Here is a 21,900-nt window from a genome sequence, read left to right on the forward strand (position 1 = left end):
TGTTTTGTTTTGTTGTTGTTGTAAACAATTTAAAATGAATAGATACCAAGAAAAAACAACGCCGCGCCTCAATATCATCTCTGGGCTGCAAAGAAGGCGTCGTCGGCGCGACGTGCAGCGCAGGTTGCGAGGCAGGGGGAGACACTGGCGAACGATTCCAGCTGAAGGCCACAGGCGTGTCTGTGCGTGTCTGTGTATGTGCGTGTGTATGTGTGTGTGCGTGTGTGTGTATGTGCGTGTGTACGTGTGTGTGTGTGCGTGTGTACGTGTGTGTGCGTGTGTACGTGTGCACGTGTGTGTGTGTACGTGTGTGTGTGTGTGCGTGTGTGTGTGTACGTGTGTGTGTGTACGTGTGCACGTGTGTGTGTACGTGTGTGTGTGTGCATGTGTGTATGTGTGTGTACGTGCGTACGTGTGTGTGTGCGTGTGTGTACGTGTGTATGTACGTGTGTGTACGTGTGTACGTGTGTGTGTGTACGTGTGGCCTCAAGGTGCACACGGCCTGGCACAAGCGTCTTGGTGACATCACCACCACTTAGTGGCGAATGCGGTTGTTGTTGTGTGTGTGTGTACGTGTGTGTGTGTAAGTGTGTGGGGGGAGCGGTAGTGTAGTGGTTAGCGCTACGCTGCGCTACGACCCCCCCGCGACACGAGTTCGATTCCCGCTCACGGCCATCACCGGTGACGATTATCAGAACCGGTCCTGGGCCTCCCCTAGGTCGACTCAGACTCCAATAAGTACCTGGTGCGGTGTGTAGTAAACATCGCCACTGGGGAGAAAAAGGCGGTCGGGCGTGGTGCTGTCCACCCACCTCCTCCGTATGCCGTGCCGGCCTTCATAGGTGCTCACGAACAGCACTTGCCCCAACAGTGTGTCAAGGCCACGGGGGATCTTTGTCTTTGTTGTTGTATCTGCCCTCCTCCTAGAGGGCGGCAATAATCCGATTTTGTGTCTCACTGGTACAGGCTCCAGTTTAATGGCGTGGGGAGCGGTGGCGCAGTGATTAGCGCACTGTGAGTTCGATTTTCGCTCACGACCAAGATCAGTGGTGAATATCTAAATCGTTCCTGGGTCTCCCCAAGGTTGATTCAGACTAAACATCAGCACTGAGAAGAGAAAAGTGACCGGGCGTGATGCTGGTCACCACCCACAGCCTCGTCTGCCGTGGCGGCCTTAATAGGTGCTCACTAACAGCACTTGCCCCAAAGTTTGTTCAAGGCTATTTGGGCGATCTTTGCGTTGGGTTTATATCTTTCCTCCTGCGAGAGGGTGACAACAATCAGATGGAACGTCTTACTGGGTTCATCTTAGTGGTGTGAGAATGTTAGGAAAATTGTCAGCTGAGAAACTCGCGAATTAAATCACCATCATGATCAAGTCACCAATACTTTTGGCTTTCGCTCTATCATTCTTATAGCGCAAGGTCGTACTAAGGAAGCCGCCGCGTTTCACAGACACCGCCTGCAGTAGTTGCGTGGTGTGTGCACGTACGGTGAACGTCTTTCGCACCGTACGTTGCCGACCGCGCTAATCGGAGGTGCGAACTTGCGGCGTTAAAAAATCCCAGATGAGGATGTTTTGCGGGCTTAGTTTCGAATTTGGGCCATGAAGTCGGCACAAAACGGCGTGACTCTTTTTGAATGTCATGCAAGCATCTGTGGCCGCGTGGCATTTTACGGCTTATACACCGGAAGTTTACGAGGGCGGCCTGACGGGTTCGAACCGCGCTGACCTCCGCAACGCGCCTCACTGCTGGGGCGTGTCACCCCCCCCCCCCCCCCCCATGTACCGATTCCGCTGTCGCGCGAGATGGGAGCAGCAGGAGCAGTAAAACGATCAGGAGCTCAATGCCATTGCTCGCCACGGCGAGACGGCTACGACACACACAGAGAGAGCGAGAGTTTGTGTTCGTGTCGTTTTGCTGTTGCTCCTCCTCCTCTGTCGTAAGGCCGCAGACGACAGCGGCGTTTCCTCTCTGCCGTCCGTAGCTACCGGCGCGCTGAGGCTGCCTGGTAGTAGGTAGCGCATTCGCCGTTTGTTAGAATCTGGGTCGGCACCCAGCGAGATGCTGGGTCAGAGCCCCGAGGTGAAAGATACTTTTGACTTTTAAACAACTTTTATTGCCGCCAGAAGCAAAAGCACTGGAGGCGATTTCAATATGAAATAAAGTCACCAGCAAACAATAGCAAACAAACGCTACAAATCGACGCGCTGTGGCGCTGAAAGCACCGCGCACAACACAAAAGAAAAGTCACGTGGTGGTGGTGGTCATCGCGCACGCCACGGTGACGAGCGAGCGCTTCAGCAGGTGAACACCACGAGGGTGCCGTCCACGCTGGTGCAGAGAGGGGCTTGTCCGGAGATCAAGACAGAGCGAGCGCCGCTGCCGCACGTCTCCTCCTGCGTCCCACGAGCCTCAGTGACCACGCACGCACAATGGCCCTCACGCGACGGCCGACCGCGTGCGTGCGCTGTCGACCAGCGGGGGGTGGGAGGGAGGGGGCGCCTTGATCCAGCAGTGGATAGATTGTGGCTGACGGTGATGACGACGATGATGATGCTGTTTACAAATGAGGTCACGGCTAAGGCAGTGCCGGATTAAGCTAGTGCGGGGCCTGTGGCATATGATGTTATGAAGGGGCCCTAAATTTAACAACAACAAAAAACACCTAAATATTAAAACAAATTTTCACTTGCATAGTCAAGTAATTGTATGTTTTCATTCGCTATACAGCCAGATAATACGAGCGATGGGGCACGCGGTCCAAGACACTCTGACATTTGCCGCCTTCACATGGCAGTCAAACCGATACCTTAATATCGACTGAAATCACCCAGGAATGTCTGTCCTGAACGCTCGTGACGCCACTCCACATCGACCAGCCCCCCTCATTACTATTCATGAGCAGGTGACGTCCTCCAAATGGACACCCTCCACCCCTCCTCAATAATCATGAGAGGGTGACGTCACTCAATATGGAGTACTCCCCCCCCCTCACTAATAATCATGCGCAAGTGACGTCACTCCACATCGAACAGCCCCCCTCATTAATAACCATGAGCAGGTGACGTACTCCGTATGGACACCCCCCCCCCCCCCATTATTATTAGCTACTATAATGAGCCAAGAATGTCAGTGTGCAACGCTCGTGACGTCACTCCACGTCGACCAGCCCCCCTCAATAATCATGAAAGGTGACGTCCTCCAAATGGGCACCCCCCCCTCATTAATAATAATTAGCAGCTGACGTCACTCCACATGGGGGGGCGAGGCGCCTCCTCCCCCCTCCTCGGCGTCAACTCACAACCCTCACTGCAAAGGCAGAACCCTCACGTCACGCGATCTCCGTAACGCTGTTGAGACATAGAAGTAAAAAGGACGTCGTGATGAACAAGGGATTATAACCTTTAAATGTCTGTGTCACCGCGGCCTTACAAATTGCACGCGAATCGATGCAATGGATATCACGTCGCGGTCTGCTCTTCGCTTGCAAGTTTCACATTTACTCCAATACACCCGTCCTTGGGCGGGCAAAAGGCGAGTTATCTATATTTAACCAACTTAAATATACAAAAAAACACAAATTTTATTGTGCTTTGTTCTGTAATGATCGCCGATTAGGCTGAGACCATCAACTCTAAACTAAAACTAAAGACTAAACAAATGTATTTTTCATTTTACCGTGTAAGGCCAACTAAGCTACAGAGCTCTTTTTCAGAAGCGACCTGGCCACAAAGTATAGCGCTACGAGTCTACGAAGTGGCTTGTCATGCGGAAATGTATAGCAGCCAAATGCTCTAAAAGCACGTTTCTAGATGTGGACGGAAAAAAACGGAGGACCGCGAGAAAAATCCACGCGACCAAATAATACACAGCAGGCATCAGGGTTGGCATCGTACCCACGACCTCCTGCATACCAGGCGAGGTAGTTAACATCTCGTGAACGCGGCGCCCCTCGCGATGAAACCGAGAATCCGGTTTCATCCTGGACTGGAACCCCGAGTGACCCGACCTCATAAACCATCCCGCGAGTGTGTCCCCTTGCCACTGCTGCCAATCTGGAGCCATGGCACAATCCCTCCCATCCCATCGGGCACGACCTCCCCACGCCTCTACCGTTTGCTCTCTTCTTCGTGCGCTTTCCTCGTCACCGCGCGTGTACACCGCTATCGCGTGTCGCCGCGCGTGCTTTTGTTACGAGGGCTTTGTCCAGGACAAGGACTCGGCACTTGAATCCCCGTCGCTGGAGGCGATGGGTGAGAAAGCTTACGCGGTGCGCTCGTGCCGTGCCACTGCCGGCTGACCCTGGCCGTGGTTGAGTTCGTCACTCGTCGTTTGGTTCAAATCAGTTGCCCTTTGGTTATAGCGGTTTGTCCTCTCTGAAAGGGCGCCACGGTGGCGAGATGTTATTTCCCTCGCCTGGTGTGCAAGAGGTCGTGGGTTCGGTCCGCTGTATATTTGGAGTTTGCGTGGATTGTTTTCTCCGGGTCCTCCGGTTTATCCCCTCCACATTTAGGAACATGGTTTTAGAGCATTTGGCTGATATACATTTCCACATGATGAGCCACTTTGTTGAGCTATCATTTGTGGCCAGGTCGCTTCCGGTGAAATTGGCTTTATACACATATATGCCAACACACACACACAGCCAACACACACACACGCACACACACGCACACACACGCACACACACGCACACACACGCACACACACGCACACACACGCACACACACGCACACACACACAGCCAACACGCACACACACAGCCAACACAGGACCGATGAAGACTGACACAGCACACGAGGGGGCGGGTGGCCGGCACCACTCCCGGCCGCCTTTTTCTCCCCAGTAGCGATGTTTACACACCGCACCAGGTACTCATTTGAGGCTGAGTCGACCTTAGGGGAGGCCCAGGACCGATTCAGTGAATCGTCACTCGGTGTTGGTAGCCGTGAGCGGGAATCGAACTCGGGTCACTGGGTTCGTAGCGCAGCGCGCTAACCGCTACACTACCGCTCCCCTCCCCACACGCGCGGCGATGATGATGATGATGCTGGTGAGCGGTTTAAGAGTGGGGGGATGTTCCGGACTCAGCGAACGGACAGGAGAACAACAGCCCAGAGACATCGCAGCTCTGGCGCAGCGCTGCGTGGCTCGATCTCGACGTCCCCGTGCCACCTCGGGCACTGCCCGCCGGCCGACAAGGTCAAACGACGGGCGAGCACATTGGGCACCATTTACCGATGCTCCTCCGTCTAACAATGTAAAATATCTACATCCGTTGAGATGAATTGACTCTTTCTGCGCGTTTAGAGAGAGAGAGATAATCCGCACCCACGATCAGCACGGTTGGTGACGTATGGTGCGGAAGAAGTCCAACACGCATTCAAAATAACACCCGTGCAACCATCGTCACACAGGCCTCTGTTCATTTTGTTTTTTATGATGATGAATGAACGCCTGCCCACAACGTGCCGATTGCGGAGAATGTTTTTAACCATACTTCACCACGCCGGTCACTCCGGGTTGACGATGCGGTGCCAGGACCGGTCCGGGTGTCGTCAGCCGTGCCAGGGAATCAAACTCAGGTCGTCGCGTTCATCGCGCGGTGCGCTAACCACTGCGCCACCGCTCTCGCAGAGCGTATCGACCGTGGGTCGTGTTAAACGCAGGGATTTGCACTTTGACTGTAAGGACACAGTGACGTCATCCGCAGACAGATGATGATGATGATGATGTCACGGGGTCTTCGCCATCCACTTTCGCGAGGACTCGGGCACTTTGGTAATTGCACAATTGACTTGCCGGGCGGCTGTGAAGAGAATTGAGCCACTCTGTGCCAAGTGGCTCCGTTGCGAGGGGGCAGTCGCCGCTGGACAACTCAGCTGCTGAGTGTTGCAGATGACGACTGCGCCACCACCTCCCCTCCCACGCACTTAACATCTCACCAGGGACGGCTAGGAGATGTTAACTACCTCGCCGGGTTTGCAGGAGAGGGTCGTGGGTTCGATCCCGAACGCTGACACCTGCTGTATATTTGGAATTTGCGGTGTCTCTCTCATCATCATCACGGTGGCTTGGAAATGTTAACTACCTCGCCTGGTGTACAGGAGGTCGTGGGTTCGATCCTAACCCTGACACCTGCTGTATATTTGAAATTTGCGGTGTTTTTCTCTCAATCATCACAGTGGCTAGGAGATGTTAACTACCTCGCCTGGTATACAGGAGGGTCGTGGGATCGCTCCCGACGCTGACGCATGCTGCTGTATATTTGGCGTTTGCGTGTCTCCCTCTCTCTCCCCGTGGTGGTCGCGTGGATGTTTCGCCCGGGCTCCTGCGGTTTCTCCCTCCACGCTGAGAATCAACATCACGCTTTGGGAGTATTTGGCTGCTTGCTGTACATTTCCACGCGCTGAGCCACTTCGTTGGGCCATCATTTGTGATCGCCAGGTCGCTCCTACGGAAGAGCTACACAGTGGGCCCGTACCTGGTCAAATAGAAATGAAAAAGTTTCGTTCCTACTTTACACCAGCGGCGCCACGACATCACACGCCGTGGCGTCATCTCGTTGCGTGCCTTGAAACGTCACGCCGACACCGCTAATTGAACACCTCCCAAGTCAAAAGACAAAGATCCCCCGTGCAGCCTTAACAGACTGTTGGGGCAAGTGCTGTTAGCGAGTCGCACCTGTGAATGCGGGCACGGCACATGAGGGGGTGGGTGGCCAGCACCACGCCCGGCTGCCTTTGTTTCCCCAGCGGCGATATTTACACACCGCACCAGGTACTCATTTGAGGCTGAGTCGACCTGGGGGATGCCCAGGACGGGTTCAGATAATCGTCACCGCTGTTGGACAGACACACGTGTCTGTCTGTCTGTGTGAACACACACACACACACAGACACACGTGTGTCTGTGTGTGTGTGTGTGTCTGTGTGTGTGACTGTGTGTGTGTGTGTCTGTGTGTGTGTCTGTGTGTGTGTGTGACTGTGTGTGTGACTGTGTGTGTGTGACTGTGTGTGTGTGTCTGTGTGTGTGACTGTGTGTGTCTGTGTGTGTCTGTGTGTGTGACTGTGTGTGTGTGTGTCTGTGTGTGTGTGACTGTGTGTGTGTGTGTGTGACTGTGTGTCTGTGTGTGTGTGACTGTGTGTGTGTGTCTGTGTGTGTGTCTGTGTGTGTGTCTGTGTGTGTGACTGTGTGTGTGTCTGTGTGTGTGTGACTGTGTGTGTGTGTCTGTGTGTGTGTCTGTGTGTGTGTCTGTGTGTGTGTCTGTGTGTGTGTGACTGTGTGTGTGTGTTGACACACACACAGACACACGTGTGTCTGTCTGTGTGAACACACAGACAGACACACGTGTGTGTGTGTTGACACACGTGTGTCTGTGTGTGTGTGTCTGTGTGTGTGTGACTGTGTGTGTGTGACTGTGTGTGTGTGTGACTGTGTGTGTGTGTGTGACTGTGTGTGTGTGTGACTGTGTGTGTGTGTGACTGTGTGTGTGTCTGTGTGTGTCTGTGTGTGTGCTGGGAGCGTCATCGCGAACGGGCGGTGGCCCCGCGTCACCCCGTGCGAAGCGCGTGCGGCCATGTGGACGAGCCCCGCCTCAACCCTGCAGCACGCGGGCTGCTTGTAGCTGCTGCTGCTGCTGCTTAGTGGTGCTGCTGGTGCTGGTGCATCTACCGGTCATCTCAGTCAGCCAACCCATGGCACCTGCTGGGTCTGTCCCGAGACCTCCTCCTGTCAGCAGCGAGGCCTTTGACACTTCACGTGGCAGCCTCAAAATGCACCTGGCCTGGCACAGACGCCGTTGTGACGTCACCGTCACTTGGTGGCGAATGGCCTGGTGATTGTTATTGCGTATGTGGGCTGTGTATGTGTGGGCTGTGTGTGTGTGAGCTGTGTGTGTGTGAGCTGTGTGTGTGTGGGCTGTGTGTGTGTGGGCTGTGTGTGTGTGTTGGGCTGTGTGTGTGTGGGCTGTGTGTGTGTGGGCTGTATGTGTGTGTTGGGCTGTGTGTGTGTGGGATGTGTGTGTGTGTTGGGCTGTGTGTGTGTGGGCTGTGTGTGTGTGGGCTGTGTGTGTGGGCTGTGTGTGTGTGGGCTGTGTGTGTGTGGGCTGTGTGTGTGTGGGCTGTGTGTGTGTGTGGGCTGTGTGTGTGGGGGCTATGTGTGTGAGCTGTGTGTGTGTTGGGCTGTGTGTGTGTGGGCTGTGTGTGTGTTGGGCTGTGTGTGTGTGTTGGGCTGTGTGTGTGGGCTGTGTGTGTGTGGGCTGTGTGTGTGTGGGCTGTGTGTGTGTGAGCTGTGTGTGTGTGCTGTGTGTGTGTGGGCTGTGTGTGAGTGGGCTGTGTGTGTGTGGGCTGTGTGTGTGGACTGTGTGTGTGTTGGGCTGTGTGTGTGTGTGGGCTGTGTGTGTGTGGGCTGTGTGTGTGTGGGCTGTGTGTGTGTGAGCTGTGTGTGTGTGGGCTGTGTGTGTGTGGGCTGTGTGTGTGTGGGCTGTGTGTGTGTGTTGGGCTGTGTGTGTGTGGGCTGTGTGTGTTGGGCTGTGTGTGTGTGCTGTGTGTGAGTGTGAGCTGTGTGTGTGTGGGCTGTGTGTGTGTTGGGCTGTGTGTGTGGGCTGTGTGTGTGTGTGGACTGTGTGTGTGTGTGGGCTGTGTGTGTGTGCTGTGTGTGTGTGGGCTGTGTGTGTGTGGGCTGTGTGTGTGTGAGCTGTGTGTGTGTGTGAGCTGTGTGTGTGTGGGCTGTGTGTGTGTGTTGGGCTGTGTGTGTGTGGGCTGTGTGTGTGTGTGAGCTGTGTGTGTGTGTGGGCTGTGTGTGTGTGGGCTGTGTGTGTGTGCTGTGTGTGTGTGGGCTGTGTGTGTATGTGGGCTGTGTGTGTGTGTGTGGGCTGTGTGTGTGTGGGCTGTGTGTGTGTGAGCTGTGTGTGTGGGCTGTGTGTGTGTTGGGCTGTGTGTGTGTGAGCTGTGTGTGTGTGGGCTGTGTGTGTGTGGGCTGTGTGTGTGTGGGCTGTGTGTGTGTGGGCTGTGTGTGTGTGGGCTGTGTGTGTGTGTTGGGCTGTGTGTGTGTGGGCTGTGTGTGTGTGGGCTGTGTGTGTGTGGGCTGTGTGTGTGTGGGCTGTGTGTGTGTGGGCGGTGTGTGTGTGTGCTGCGCTGTAAAATAAGATCGGCAGGGTCATCAATATCGCGCTCGGCGGTCAGAGCAGCCGCCGCCATCCGCCGGAGCGCTCCGTGGCAATCGTTTTAGAGAGAGGGGGGGGCGGGTTGAGAGAGCGGGGGGAGGGGGGACGAAGGGCAGGGAAGGCCAGGGAGGGGCCGGGAGAGGAGGGAAGGTCAAGGGAAGGGCAGGGAGAGAAGGGAGGGGCAGGGTATGGGCAGGGAGAGAAGGGAGGGGCAGGGAAGGACAGCAGCAGTGGAGGAGGAGGAGGAGAGAGCCGTGCGGGGAGCGGCTCTCTCCGCGTGGCGGGACGTTCCGAGACGCGCCGCAGCTAAACGAGACCCCCCCCAACCCCGTCCCGCGCGCTGCAGTCCGTCGAACGCGGCCGCGTGCGATCGCTCGCGACGACGAGGGCGACGAGGGCGGCGGCGGCGGCAGGGAGCGAGCGGCGCTCTGTAGCAGCGGCAGCAGCAGCGGCGGTGGCGCGTTACCACGGCGGGCGAATCGTCGTCAATCGGCGTCGTGAAACGTGGCCCGTTGCTTTGGCCCCCCCGCGAGCAAGCAGAGCCCCCCCCCCCCTCGAGCAAGCAGAGCCCCCCCCCCTCTCGAGAAATCGGAGCCCCCCCCCTCGAGCAAGCAGAGCCCCCCCCCTCTCGATAAATCGGAGCCCCCCCCCCCTCGAGCAACAGAGCCTTCCCCCCTCTCGAGAAATCGGAGCCCCCCCCCCCCCCCCCTCGAGCAACAGAGCCCCCCCCCCCCCCCCGCGAGCTGCCGTCGTATCGCGCGAGTATTAAAGTTGGAGGCGTGAGAGACGGAATCCATCCCGTGGTTTGTTTTACGCGATCCGTTGTTGGCTGCCGAGGAAGAGGAGAGGGGGGTGAGGGGAGGGAGGAGGAGAGGGAGGGAGGGGAGAGAGGGGGGAGGGAGGGGAGGGAGGGAGGGGAGGGATGAGGAGGAAGGGCACAACGGGACGCGCGCTGCCCCAGGGGCTCTGAGTAAGAATTATTCGGCGCCGTGTCATCTGTGGGGAGCGCGGCGGGGACTCTCTCACGCACGTGCCGCCAACAACCCATAGCCCATCACCACCACCACAGCCACCACCACCACAACAGCCACCACCATCACCACCACCACAGCCACAGCCACCACCACTACCACAGCCACCACCATCACCACCACAGCCACCACCATCACCACCATCACCACCACAGCCACCACCATCACCACCATCACCACCACCACAGCCACCACCATCACCACCACAGCTACCACCATCATCACCACAGCCACCACCATCACCACCACAGCCACCACCGCCACCACAGCCATCACCACCACCACAGCCATCACCACCACCACCACCACAGCCATCACCACCACCACAGCCACCACCACCACCACAGCCACCACCACCACCGCCACCACAGCCACCACCACAGCCATCACCACCACCACAGCCACCACCACCACCACAGCCACCACCACCACAGCCACCACCACCACCACAGCCACCACCACCACCACAGCCAACACCACCACCACCGCCACCACAGCCACCACCACAGCCACCACCACCACAGCCACCACCACCACCACAGCCATCACCACCACCACAGCCACCACCACCACAGCCACCACCACAGCTACCACCACCGTCACCACCGCCGCTGCGTCAGGATGCGCGGTGCCCTGGGGAGGCATAAAAGTCTCTTCGTCCCGTGCGCATCTGTGGGCTGGGCTGGGTGAGGAGGATGTAGCTGGGAGGAGGAGGTAGCTGAGAGGGCACGAGCCCAGACACACAATGACACACACACTGACACACACACTGACACACACACACTGACACACACACACATTGACACACACACACACTGACACACTCTCTGCCGTCACCTTTATTTATTTTTCGCTGTTGCCCAAGAACTGAACGCGGCGGTGGCTGTCGCGGATCAGCCGCGGTGACCTTGAAGGGGTCCCAGGGAGACAACACATCGTAGGGGCTGAGTGGACGGCAATTATCATCATCAACAACAACAACATCATCATCATCGCCATCGTGCTCCCCGCAAACATCGCCACCCGCGGCAGGGAGAGAGGCTGGGTCTCTGGGACGACACTGAGAGAGAGAGGGGGGGGGCGAGAGAGAGGCGGGAGGAGGAGGAGGGAGTGGCGGAGGAGAGAGAGGAGAGAGAACAGCGGCAGCAGCAGCAGGAGGAGAAGAGAGATATATCGAGAGGAGAAACAGCGGCAGCAGCAGCAGCAGGAGAGAGATCGAGAGGAGAAACAGCGGCAGCAGCAGCAGCAGGATAAGAAGAGAGAGAGATCGAGAGGAGAAACAGCAGCAGCGGCAGGAGAAGGAGGAGAGGGATACGCGTGTGAGAGGAGGAGGAGGGGGGCGGGGTGAGGATGCCCACTCGGAATCCGCCCTCGTCGCGCTCACCTCGTCGCGGCAGCGGACTCCGACTCAAACGCGCCGCCACTCTCAAAGGCAGGTGGCACACACGGTGGCACACGGTGACACAGTGGCACACGCAGTGACACAGTGGCACACGCAGCGACACACGGCGACACACGCAGCGACACACGGTGACACACAGTGACACAGTGGCACACGGTGACACAGTGGCACACGGTGACACACAGCGACACAGTGGCACACGGTGACACACGGTGACACACAGCGACACAGTGGCACACGGTAACACACGGCACAGCGACACACAGCGACACACAGTGATACAGTGGCACACGCAGTGACACACACAGTGACACACAGTGACACACGGCACGGGGACACAGTGACACAGTGACACACAGTGACACACGGCACGGTGACACACAGTGACACAGTGACACACAGTGACACACGGCACAGCGACACACAGCGACACACAGTGATGCAGTGACACACACAGTGACACACACAGTGACACACAGTGACACACACAGTGACACACGCAGTGACACACACAGTGACACACGCAGTGACACAGTGACACGCGCAGTGGCACACACAGTGACACACACACACAGTGACACACGCAGTGACACACACACACAGTGACACACAGTGACACACACAGTGACACAGTGACACGCACAGTGACACACAGTGACACACACAGTGACACACAGTGACACACGCAGTGACACAGTGACACGTACAGTAACACACAGTGACACACACACAGTGACACACGCAGTGACACACACACACAGTGACACACAGTGACACACACACACAGTGACACACAGTGACACACACAGTGACACACACACACAGTGACACACAGTGACACACGCAGTGACACAATGACACGCACAGTGGCACACACAGTGACACACACACACAGTGACACACGCAGTGACACACACACACAGTGACACACAGTGACACACACAGTGACACAGTGACACGCACAGTGACACACAGTGACACACACAGTGACACACAGTGACACACGCAGTGACACAGTGACACGTACAGTAACACACACAGTGACACACACACAGTGACACACGCAGTGACACACACACACAGTGACACACAGTGACACACACACACAGTGACACACAGTGACACACACAGTGACACACACACACACAGTGACACACACAGTGACACACACACACAGTGACACACAGTGACACACACACACAGTGACACACAGTGACACACACACAGTGACACACACACACACAGTGACACACACAGTGACACACACACAGTGACACACGGCACGGTGACACACATCGGGGTGCAGCGGCTGTGTGCCACTGGCACTGCGGGGACGTCGTGTGACCTGCAAGGAAGGAGCGAGCCACTCATGGTCGCCACCCTCCCGCCTTCTGCTGTATCGAGGTCGCCACGTGGGGGGTGGTGTGGGGGGTGTGGTGTGTGTGTGGGGTGTGTGTGGGGGGGGGGGGGTGTGTGTGGTGTGTGGTGGCGGTGTGTGTGTGGTGTGTGGGGTGGCTGTGGTGTGTGAAGTGTGTGGTGTGAGTGTGGTGTATGTGTGGGGTGTGGTGTGTGAAGTGTGGGGTGTGTGGTGTGTTTAATGTGTGTGGTGTGTGTAATGGAGAGCGGTAGTGTAGCGGTTAGCACGCTGCGTTACAAACCTGACTACCCGAGTTCGATTCCCGCTCACGGCCACAATCTGTGACGGCAATCTGATCCGATCCTGTGCCTCCCCAAGGTTGACTCAGCCTCAAATAAGTACCTGGTGCTGTGTAAACGTCACCACTCGGGAGACGAACGCGGCCGGGCGTGGTACTGACCACCCACCCCCTCGTGTGCCGTGCCGGCCTTCATAGGCGCTACTCGCTAACAGCACTTGCCCCAACAGTCTGTTGAGGCTACACGGGGCATCTTCGTCTTGTGCGCTGTTGACAATGGGCAGCACAGCGAGTGCATAATCCTGTTGGCCTAATCCAGGGGGGGGGGGCAGGAGGCCCTCTCCTTACTGGGGGGCCGAACAAGCAGGGTCAACACACCCATTTTGGTGGCCACCACACATTGACACCACCGCCCTACAGCACGCCACCCCTCCACTTGCTCCATCTCCGTGCTTTTGTTTTTCTCGCTCTGATTTCGGTGGCCCAACGTGACCCATGACGCCTCTTGCCGCCTTGCCGGACAAAGTGAACTTTGATGTGAGCCGACTCGTGTCACTGCAAGAGGCTCGCGCAATGACGCAGCGTTCTTGTTGTTGTTGTCGCTTCTGCTGCTGCTGCTGTTACCAAGGCACAACATATTCCCCTTCGCCCGGTGCCCGATTAACTTCGTATGATCGCCAGCGGTGGATGAAGATGATTTTCGGGAACATTGAGTGGTGATGTTTGAACTTTATTCCGCACCGAACGTCACCAACCGTGCTACTGCGAAGTGGTAGGCCTCGTGGGACCGGTGGGCCTTTGTGAAACGGGGTCACCGTTCGGATACGGCCACCCACCCACACAGCCCCTGGCTCTGACCGATGACTTCGTGCCAAACGGCCTTCACGTGCACCTAGCCTGGTGCAGACTAACGCGGCTGCATCACGGGCGGTTCGGTCCAAGCGCTCGCTGCGATTGTGCATCGTGTTGTTATTTATTTTTCTTTCCATGTTGAGCAGTGCTGTGTGCTGAGGCTGCCCTTGTATGATCCTGCCACCACTGAGGTCAACTCTGCCTCACACGAGCAGGCCTAGCTAGTGCGCTGTGTGTCTTGTTTAAACGGAGCGCCCCGACAGCGTTCAGTGTTGGAGACCGTGAGCGTAACGATGTGACGAGGGCAAGACCAGCCGCGATATCCAAGAGCCACGAGGTGCGACCGTGCGACCGTGCGAGTCAAATCACAAAATGTGGGCCCCACCTGACCGATTTACGCGCAGCTCTGAGCTGATAACGTCGCGACTACGCCACCGGTGCCCGCGACCACACGGGCAGAGCAGCTTCGTCCCCTTTTAGTCTCCCCGCTCTGGGGATTCAACGCCCATTGCCAACGGGGGGGGGGGGGGGGGAGATTCAGCAGGTGCATAAAGCCATTCCACATTTGACCAGTTGACTCTTCACTCGGTGAAGTTCATCTTGCACGCACGCAGCACGTGTCCAGACGATTGGCTCCATCGATGATCACTAATCGAGGCCGGTCCACGTCACCTTCAACATTGGGATTAAATCAGCGATCGCTTTTGGCATTCACCGGAAGCCCCGTCTTATGCCGTGGGTGTGTCTTGAATGTTCGCGGTTGAAGTGTGCAAAAACTTGCCTCGCGAAGAGGATTTGGCGATGGAATGTTCCGCGAACCCAAATTTCATCGGGGTGGTCAGTCGCTGTGGTGATAACGCAGCCCGTGCATAATAACAACAGTTCGCTTATTTAGTGATGTGTGTGCGCAATACGCGTTTGTCCGCTGGGTCAATACACGCAACCGAAGCTAAATTGTCAACGCATTTAGATATTACAGGTAGGAACAACAGGTTCCACACTGCCCACCAGGGATTATTTGTCTGCCTGTCGTGCATATTTGTCTGTCGTGCACGAATGCGCTGTCCAACCAAGTTCCTACCTGTCCACTCCGAAGGAACGTGTTTTCAGACTTAGTGGAAAGTACTCAACACTCACTCAGCTGTTCAGACTTCGGCATATTGACAGTAACGATCATTTACGGCCCTGCTCGTGCTGTGACAGTGACGGGAGTCGGTTGTCCATACTTCACCACGCATATGCGTTCACGTGTTGCTGAAGAGGAGTTGTATCACTCACGATTCCCGTTTCTCAATGAGCAACGCCGCAATAGCGTCTCGAGAAATCTCGCGGTACTGACGGACATTTCAAAGCAGTGGGCGGCGCTCCTCGTCCAGAATGCGCGTTCTTCTCCATGGCGGGTGGGATACAATCGAAGATGGTCTTTAGTTTTATGAGCAAGGCTGTGTATATGGCCAGGGGCATGGCTGTGCATAATACCTAGGGCAAGACTGTGTATGGGACCTAGGGCAAGGCTGTGTATAGGACCTAGGGCAAGGTTGTGTATGGGACCTAGGGCAAGGCTATGTATAGGACCTAGGGCAAGACTGTGTATGGGACCTAGGGCAAGGCTGTGTGTAGGACCTAGGGCAAGGCTGTGTGTAGGACCTAGGGCAAGGCTGTGTATGGGACCTAGGGCAAGGCTGTGTGTAGGACCTAGGGCAAGGCTGTGTATGGGACCTAGGGCAAGGCTGTGTATGGGACCTAGGGCAAGGCTGTGTATGGGACCTAGGGCAAGGCTGTGTATGGGACCTAGGGCAAGGCTGTGTATGAGACCTAGGGCAAGGCTGTGTGTAGGACCTAGTTTTGCGTGGTCCCATTCAGTATCAGAATATTTATTGAAAATTGGAGGAATCCGATGAGCTATGAAGCTCTTTTTTCACAGATGTCCAGTAGGGGCGGGTAGGAACATTACAACAACAACAAACAGTACAAAAACACGATAGTCGTGCAAAGTACAAGAACGGTAAACAAATCGCCCAAAGACATAGAGATACAACACTGAACCATCCCCATCCTACCAGGCAAAGCCCACTGAGGCATTCACTTTTTTTTGTCAGAAGCTACCTGGCCACAAATGGTAGCTCAACAAAGTGGCCCATCATTTGGACATTTATAGCAGCAAAATAATCTAAATAATCTCAATGCATGTTTCTAAATGTGGAGGGGAAACTCGGAGGACCCAGAGAAAAAAATCCACGCGACCACGGGGAGAGAAACCCCGCAAACTCCAAATATACAGCAGGCGTCAGGGTCGGGATGGAACCCCCGACCTCCTGTATACCAGGCGAGGTAGTCAACATCTCACCACCGTAGTTACCCTTAAATAAATAATATTTTTTATTAATCTTTGGTTCTTTCGGTAAAGTCACGTAGAAATAAATTAAATAATAATAGAACTTCGATTGCGACACAAGCAACCATCATCGGGTACAAATGAATGAGAAAACAAACATAGTAAACTTGGAAATATAATGCAATACAGCACAGAGAGTCGGCCAACAAAACAGTCAACACCCCGCCTGGTTGATTACGTTCTTCCAAAGATTGCTAAATTTGAAAGAGAGACAAAACATAGACACATAGACACACAGACAGACACGCAAGCAGAGAGAGAGACTCACACAGAGACACACAGAGACACACACAGAGACACAGAGAGACACACAGAGAGAGACTTACAACTTAGACACACAGACAGACACACAAGCAGAGAGAGACACACAGAGACACACACAGAGACACAGAGAGACACACAGAGAGAGACACACACAGAGACAAAGAGAGACACACAGAGAGAGACACACAACATAGACACACAGACAGACACACAAGCAGAGAGAGACTCAAACAGAGACAGACAGAGAGATACACACACAGAGACACAGAGAGACACACAGAGAGAGACACACAACATAGACACACAGACAGACACACAAGCAGAGAGAGACACACACAGAGACACAGAGAGACACACAGAGAGAGACACAACATAGACACACAGACAGACACACAAGCAGAGAGAGACTCACACAGAGACACACAGAGAGATACACACACAGAGATACAGAGAGACACAGAGAGAGAGAGACACACAACATAGACACACAGACAGACGCACAAGCAGAGAGAGACTCACACAGAGACAGACAGAGAGATACACACACAGAGATACAGAGAGACACACAGAGAGAGACACACAACATAGACACACAGACAGACACACAAGCAGAGAGATACACACACAGAGACACACACAGAGACACAGAGAGAGAGACACACAACATAGACACACAGACAGACGCACAAGCAGAGAGAGACTCACACAGACACACAAACAGAGAGAGACACACAACATAGACACACAGACAGACACACAAGCAGAGAGATACACACACAGAGACACACAGAGAGAGACACACAGAGACAGACAGAGAGATACACACACAGAGACACAGAGAGACACACAGAGAGAGACACACAACATAGACACACAGACAGACACACAAGCAGAGAGAGACTCACACAGAGACAGACAGAGAGATACACACACAGAGACACAGAGAGACACACAGAGAGAGACACACAACATAGACACACAGACAGACACACAAGCAGAGAGAGACTCACACACATCGGCAACGCCGGTCACCCCGCCCCCACTCCTATTGATTTTGCTCCAGGGCGCCGTAATCCCGTTTGGCTCTCCTGTGCCCCCCCCCCCCCCGCATTTTAAGTAGTGAATTTATAGTCGCTGGAAAATCATTAGGGGAGGTCTCCTCCACTCCGGCAAACGATTTCACCACGTGCGGATCCGTCGTCGTGGGCCCACAAAGCGGCTCACGTCACCGCCGCCGCCACCGCCACCGCCACCACCACCACCACTGCCACCACTGCCACCACCGCCACCACCACCACCGCCGCCACTACCACTGCCACCACCGCCACCACCACCACCACCACCGCCGCCACCACCATCGCCACCGCCGCCACCACCGCCACCACCGCCGCCACCACCGCCACCACCACCGCCGCCACCACCGCCACCGCCGCCGCCACCACCACCACCGCCACCACCACCGCCGCCACCACCGCCACCACCACCGCCGCCACCGCTGCCACCACCGCCACCACCACCACCGCCACCACCGCCACCACCGCCACCACCGCCGCCACCGCTGCCACCACCGCCGCCACCACCGCCGCCATCACCGCCGCCACTGAATTTGATCGGATTGCGGTCACGAATTTGCTTTTGTGATTTTGCTTGAACAGAAGTGATGACAGCGGTAGTTACGGATATTTGTATCGGCGTTTTAAGAATATTTGCTCAGACAGGCATCCGATGCGCGAAGCCGCAATAGCGCCTGAAGAAATCTCAAGACGAATGACGGATATCTCAAAGCAGCGGGTGCGCACTCCTCATCCAAGATCAGTGTTTTTCTCCATGGTGGTACAATCGGAAACGGATCCGATACATCGCCATGAGCATGGCTCCTGAGAGGTGCGAGGAGGAACCAGACAAGCGCGGAAGGCCGATGCTGTGCGAGCCAGCACCAAATTCCACCACCTACCCTGCCCCCACCACCCCAAGTTCTGCGTTCCTCTATATATTAAGGTGTTATCTGCCAATTAACGAGTGTTTACATGCGGCAGGAAACCGGAGCACCTGAAGAACTTAATATCTCCTGTAGGCTTATACTGACGGGGGTTAAATTGCTGTTAGCGAGCGACTACTAATGGCTGTCACAGCATGCGATGGAACGGAGGGGGGGTCCACATTGCTGCACCACAGTCCCTGCTGAGCCAAGGCAAGGTAATTCAACGCCCACAAAAAACGGAGTTTCCCAACATGTGTGTATTTATGTATGTACGTAGGTACGCGTGTAGCCAACCATGCTAATCGGAGGTGCGGGGGGAGGGAGACGAAACTAAAATACACAAAGCAGTTCGAAAGAAACGAGTTTGTCAATCTAGATTTGAAAGTGCATCGAATTCAGTGGCTTCCTAATATCGGAAGCAAGAATGTTCCAGACGGCCGCATCATCAACAACATCACCACCATCATGTATGTGTGTGTGTGTGTTGAACTCTTTCGCACCGTACGTAGCCAACCGTGCTAATCGGGGGTGCGGGGGAAGGACAACAAACTCAACACAACAACAACAACAAGCAGCTGTCAAGGAATGAGTTTGTCAATGTAGATGATGATTTAAAAGTTAATAGCTCCCAATGGCTTCCTAATATCGGAAGGAAGAGCATTCCGGTAGATTGGCCAACCCTCGCTGCCTCCTGGATCACCGGCGCGCGTATCCACCGCCCAGATGAGTTTGTGTATAAATCTGGAATTTCTTAGGGGCCGTCCATAAATGACGTCACGCACCTGGAGAGGGGGGGGGGGGTCAGACATTTGTGACGATGTGTGACGAGGAGGGGGGGGGGGTTCAGAAATGTGACGTCACATCAAAATGCGCAACTTTAAATAAATATAGACAACACGTTCTACTTAATTAAATAGACGTTTTAATAAATGTGTTCTCCTACAACATCATAGTGCAGCGCCACATTAAATACGCACTACAATGACAATAGTTTAAAGCGATTTGAAGCGTGTTTTATTTTCATGGGGGGGCAGAGCTTTGTGACGTCATTTATTTGAGTGGGGGGTCTGACTTTTTGTGACGCCGTGTGACGAGGGGGGGAGGTCAAAAATCGTACAAAATCGCGTGACGTCATTTATGGACGGCCCCTAACGTGACTCCAGACGGCATTCCTGCGGCCTCGCCTGCACGAGCCACCGGCCGATCAGAGTTGGTGCTTGAGCAGAGCCCAGTGTGAAGTTGGGCACTTCCAGCGCCAGCCCACTCGGCAACACACTCTGGGCTCAGCATCATAGGCCCCCATCCCTCGCGCCATCGCCCAGTGAGGAAATATCACTACGTAACACGACTTTTGTTCCAGGGTAGTAAGTGTTAGTTTCTAATTGCTATGCATTAAAAGTCTAGAAAATGGCTATTAATCCCCACAAACTTTGCTTTTGTGACCAGGACTTTACGTCAAGGAATGACACAAATGCACACCGCGTTTACTCATTGAAAATAGGTACATTTCAAAATATTACTGGCCTGGTCACAAAAGCAAAGTTTGTGGGGAATAATATCCATTTTCTATACTTTAAATGCATAAGCAATTGGAAAAGGACACTTACTACCCAGGAACAAAAACATTGTTTTGTTACACAGTATAATTTAGTCTTGGGCGACAGTGTTGATCCCAACCCAAGGTCTGAGCAGTGCTGGCTCACAGCAAGCGAGCCTCTGAATACGCCGCGGCTAAGATTGACCCCTGATTGAGCGTGCCAGCACCTCGGTGCTGTGGATCTTCAACGCTTGCTTAGTTGCTATGTTTTTTTTTATAAAATGTTTTTCCCACATCCTTCCCTCACATCATACATTCTGCACGGCATTACCAGTTGCATCGGCGGTATCAGGCACACTGGAGCAGGCGAGGTGGGGGGGATTATATTTGGGGGAGGGGGGGCAGGTCATAATGTAGTGCACATGCAGTTGGGAGTCCTTTGCTGTCGGAAGGCGGGTGAGTGAACGGCGTGCTTGTCACCGTGCCAGTTTGCGTGGTGTGTGAGAGAGTTTTCGGTTCCCAATGCAGCGATCTGGTAAGTTTCTGTTGGGGGTGTTGTAATTGACTAACGTGTACAATCTGCAAAACGGTGATTATTAAATTGATTGTCTATTAACAATTTACCAAAGTAGACTCCTGGGCTCAGTTGTCACGGGCTGAGGCCCAACACTGTTTGTATTGGAGAGTGAAGTTTGCAGAACGTGCACAAACAAACATGCTGCTATAGTGTCAGTCATCATCATCAACCATGGTCAATCCACTGCTTGATGAGGGCCTCCCCAAACCTCCGCCACCTTCCACTATGCCGAGAGATGCAACAATCCACCCAGCACCTGCGCACGAGTGGATTTCGCCTCCCAATTTCCTCCGGTTGACGTCCTCTCAGACGCGTGCCATCCCACGGCTGCCACTCCAAGTTGTTCGTTTCGACCACTGTCCATCACCATCCCTCTGCTCGGGGCAGGGGTGATTGGCACTTTTGCGGACGTGGTACGGACACAGAGGTAAAAGTGCAGCCCTGCAATTGCTCGCTAACGCCGCTGCTCAGGGAAGGGCCTCTGTTGGAGCGAACAGTCGAGGGAGTTTTTTGGGGGCAGCGAGCGGGCACGAAACGTCGCTGGAGTATGTATGTGTGTATGATGAACTTCTTTCGCACCATACGTAGCCAACCGTGCTGATTGGACGTGCGGGGGAAGAACAACAAACTAAAACACAAAATGCAGTTTTAAAGAAATTAGTTTTCAATCTAGATGGCGTAAAAGTGCATAGCTCCAGTGGCTTCCGAATATTTAAAGGAAGAACGTTCCAGACGGCCACAGAAGCACATCCGTAAGCGCGTGGGATGCGGTGACCATCTTTGTTCGACGGCCAACCAGCTTTTTTCAGTTTTGATTTTCATTTATTAGGTATAGCCCTGTGAGCCATTCGGCTCTTGAATCGGGTGCAACCGCAACAAACAAAAAACAAAAACATGAACAAGAAAACATCTTAAAGTGACTATGCGCAAACAGAAAAATCCAGGAAAAAACAGCAAAAATCTTCCAGAAAAAAGCACTGTACACCAACGTTGTGTGCAAAAATCCCAATGGGATGCAAGTCAAACAACAAACAA

At 54.6% G+C, this 21,900-nt stretch overlaps 1 protein-coding gene across 5 annotated transcripts in view; it reads left to right on the top strand.

Moving 5' to 3' along the window:
- The window catches only part of LOC133340799 (phosphatase and actin regulator 1-like), a 98,955-nt gene that overhangs the window by 22,658 nt on the left and 54,397 nt on the right, over positions 1-21,900 (top strand). For 3 of the 5 annotated variants that reach the window (XR_009754942.1, XR_009754943.1, XM_061549204.1), the window contains exon 1: positions 11,381-11,634. The exons of 1 other annotated variant lie outside the window; for it this stretch is intronic. Coding sequence is in view for 2 of the 4 variants with exons in the window: in XM_061549204.1 (XP_061405188.1) it covers positions 11,553-11,634 (82 nt within the window). In the remaining 2 variants the exon portion in view is untranslated. Of the gene's footprint in view, positions 1-11,378; positions 11,635-21,900 lie in introns of those variants that run through there. One more of the 5 variants, XM_061549205.1, reaches the window with a different exon arrangement.

Source organism: Lethenteron reissneri, chromosome 10 (assembly GCF_015708825.2).
Source record: "Lethenteron reissneri isolate LAM-NWPU_2019-01 chromosome 10, ASM1570882v1, whole genome shotgun sequence".
Lineage (NCBI taxonomy): Eukaryota > Metazoa > Chordata > Hyperoartia > Petromyzontiformes > Petromyzontidae > Lethenteron > Lethenteron reissneri.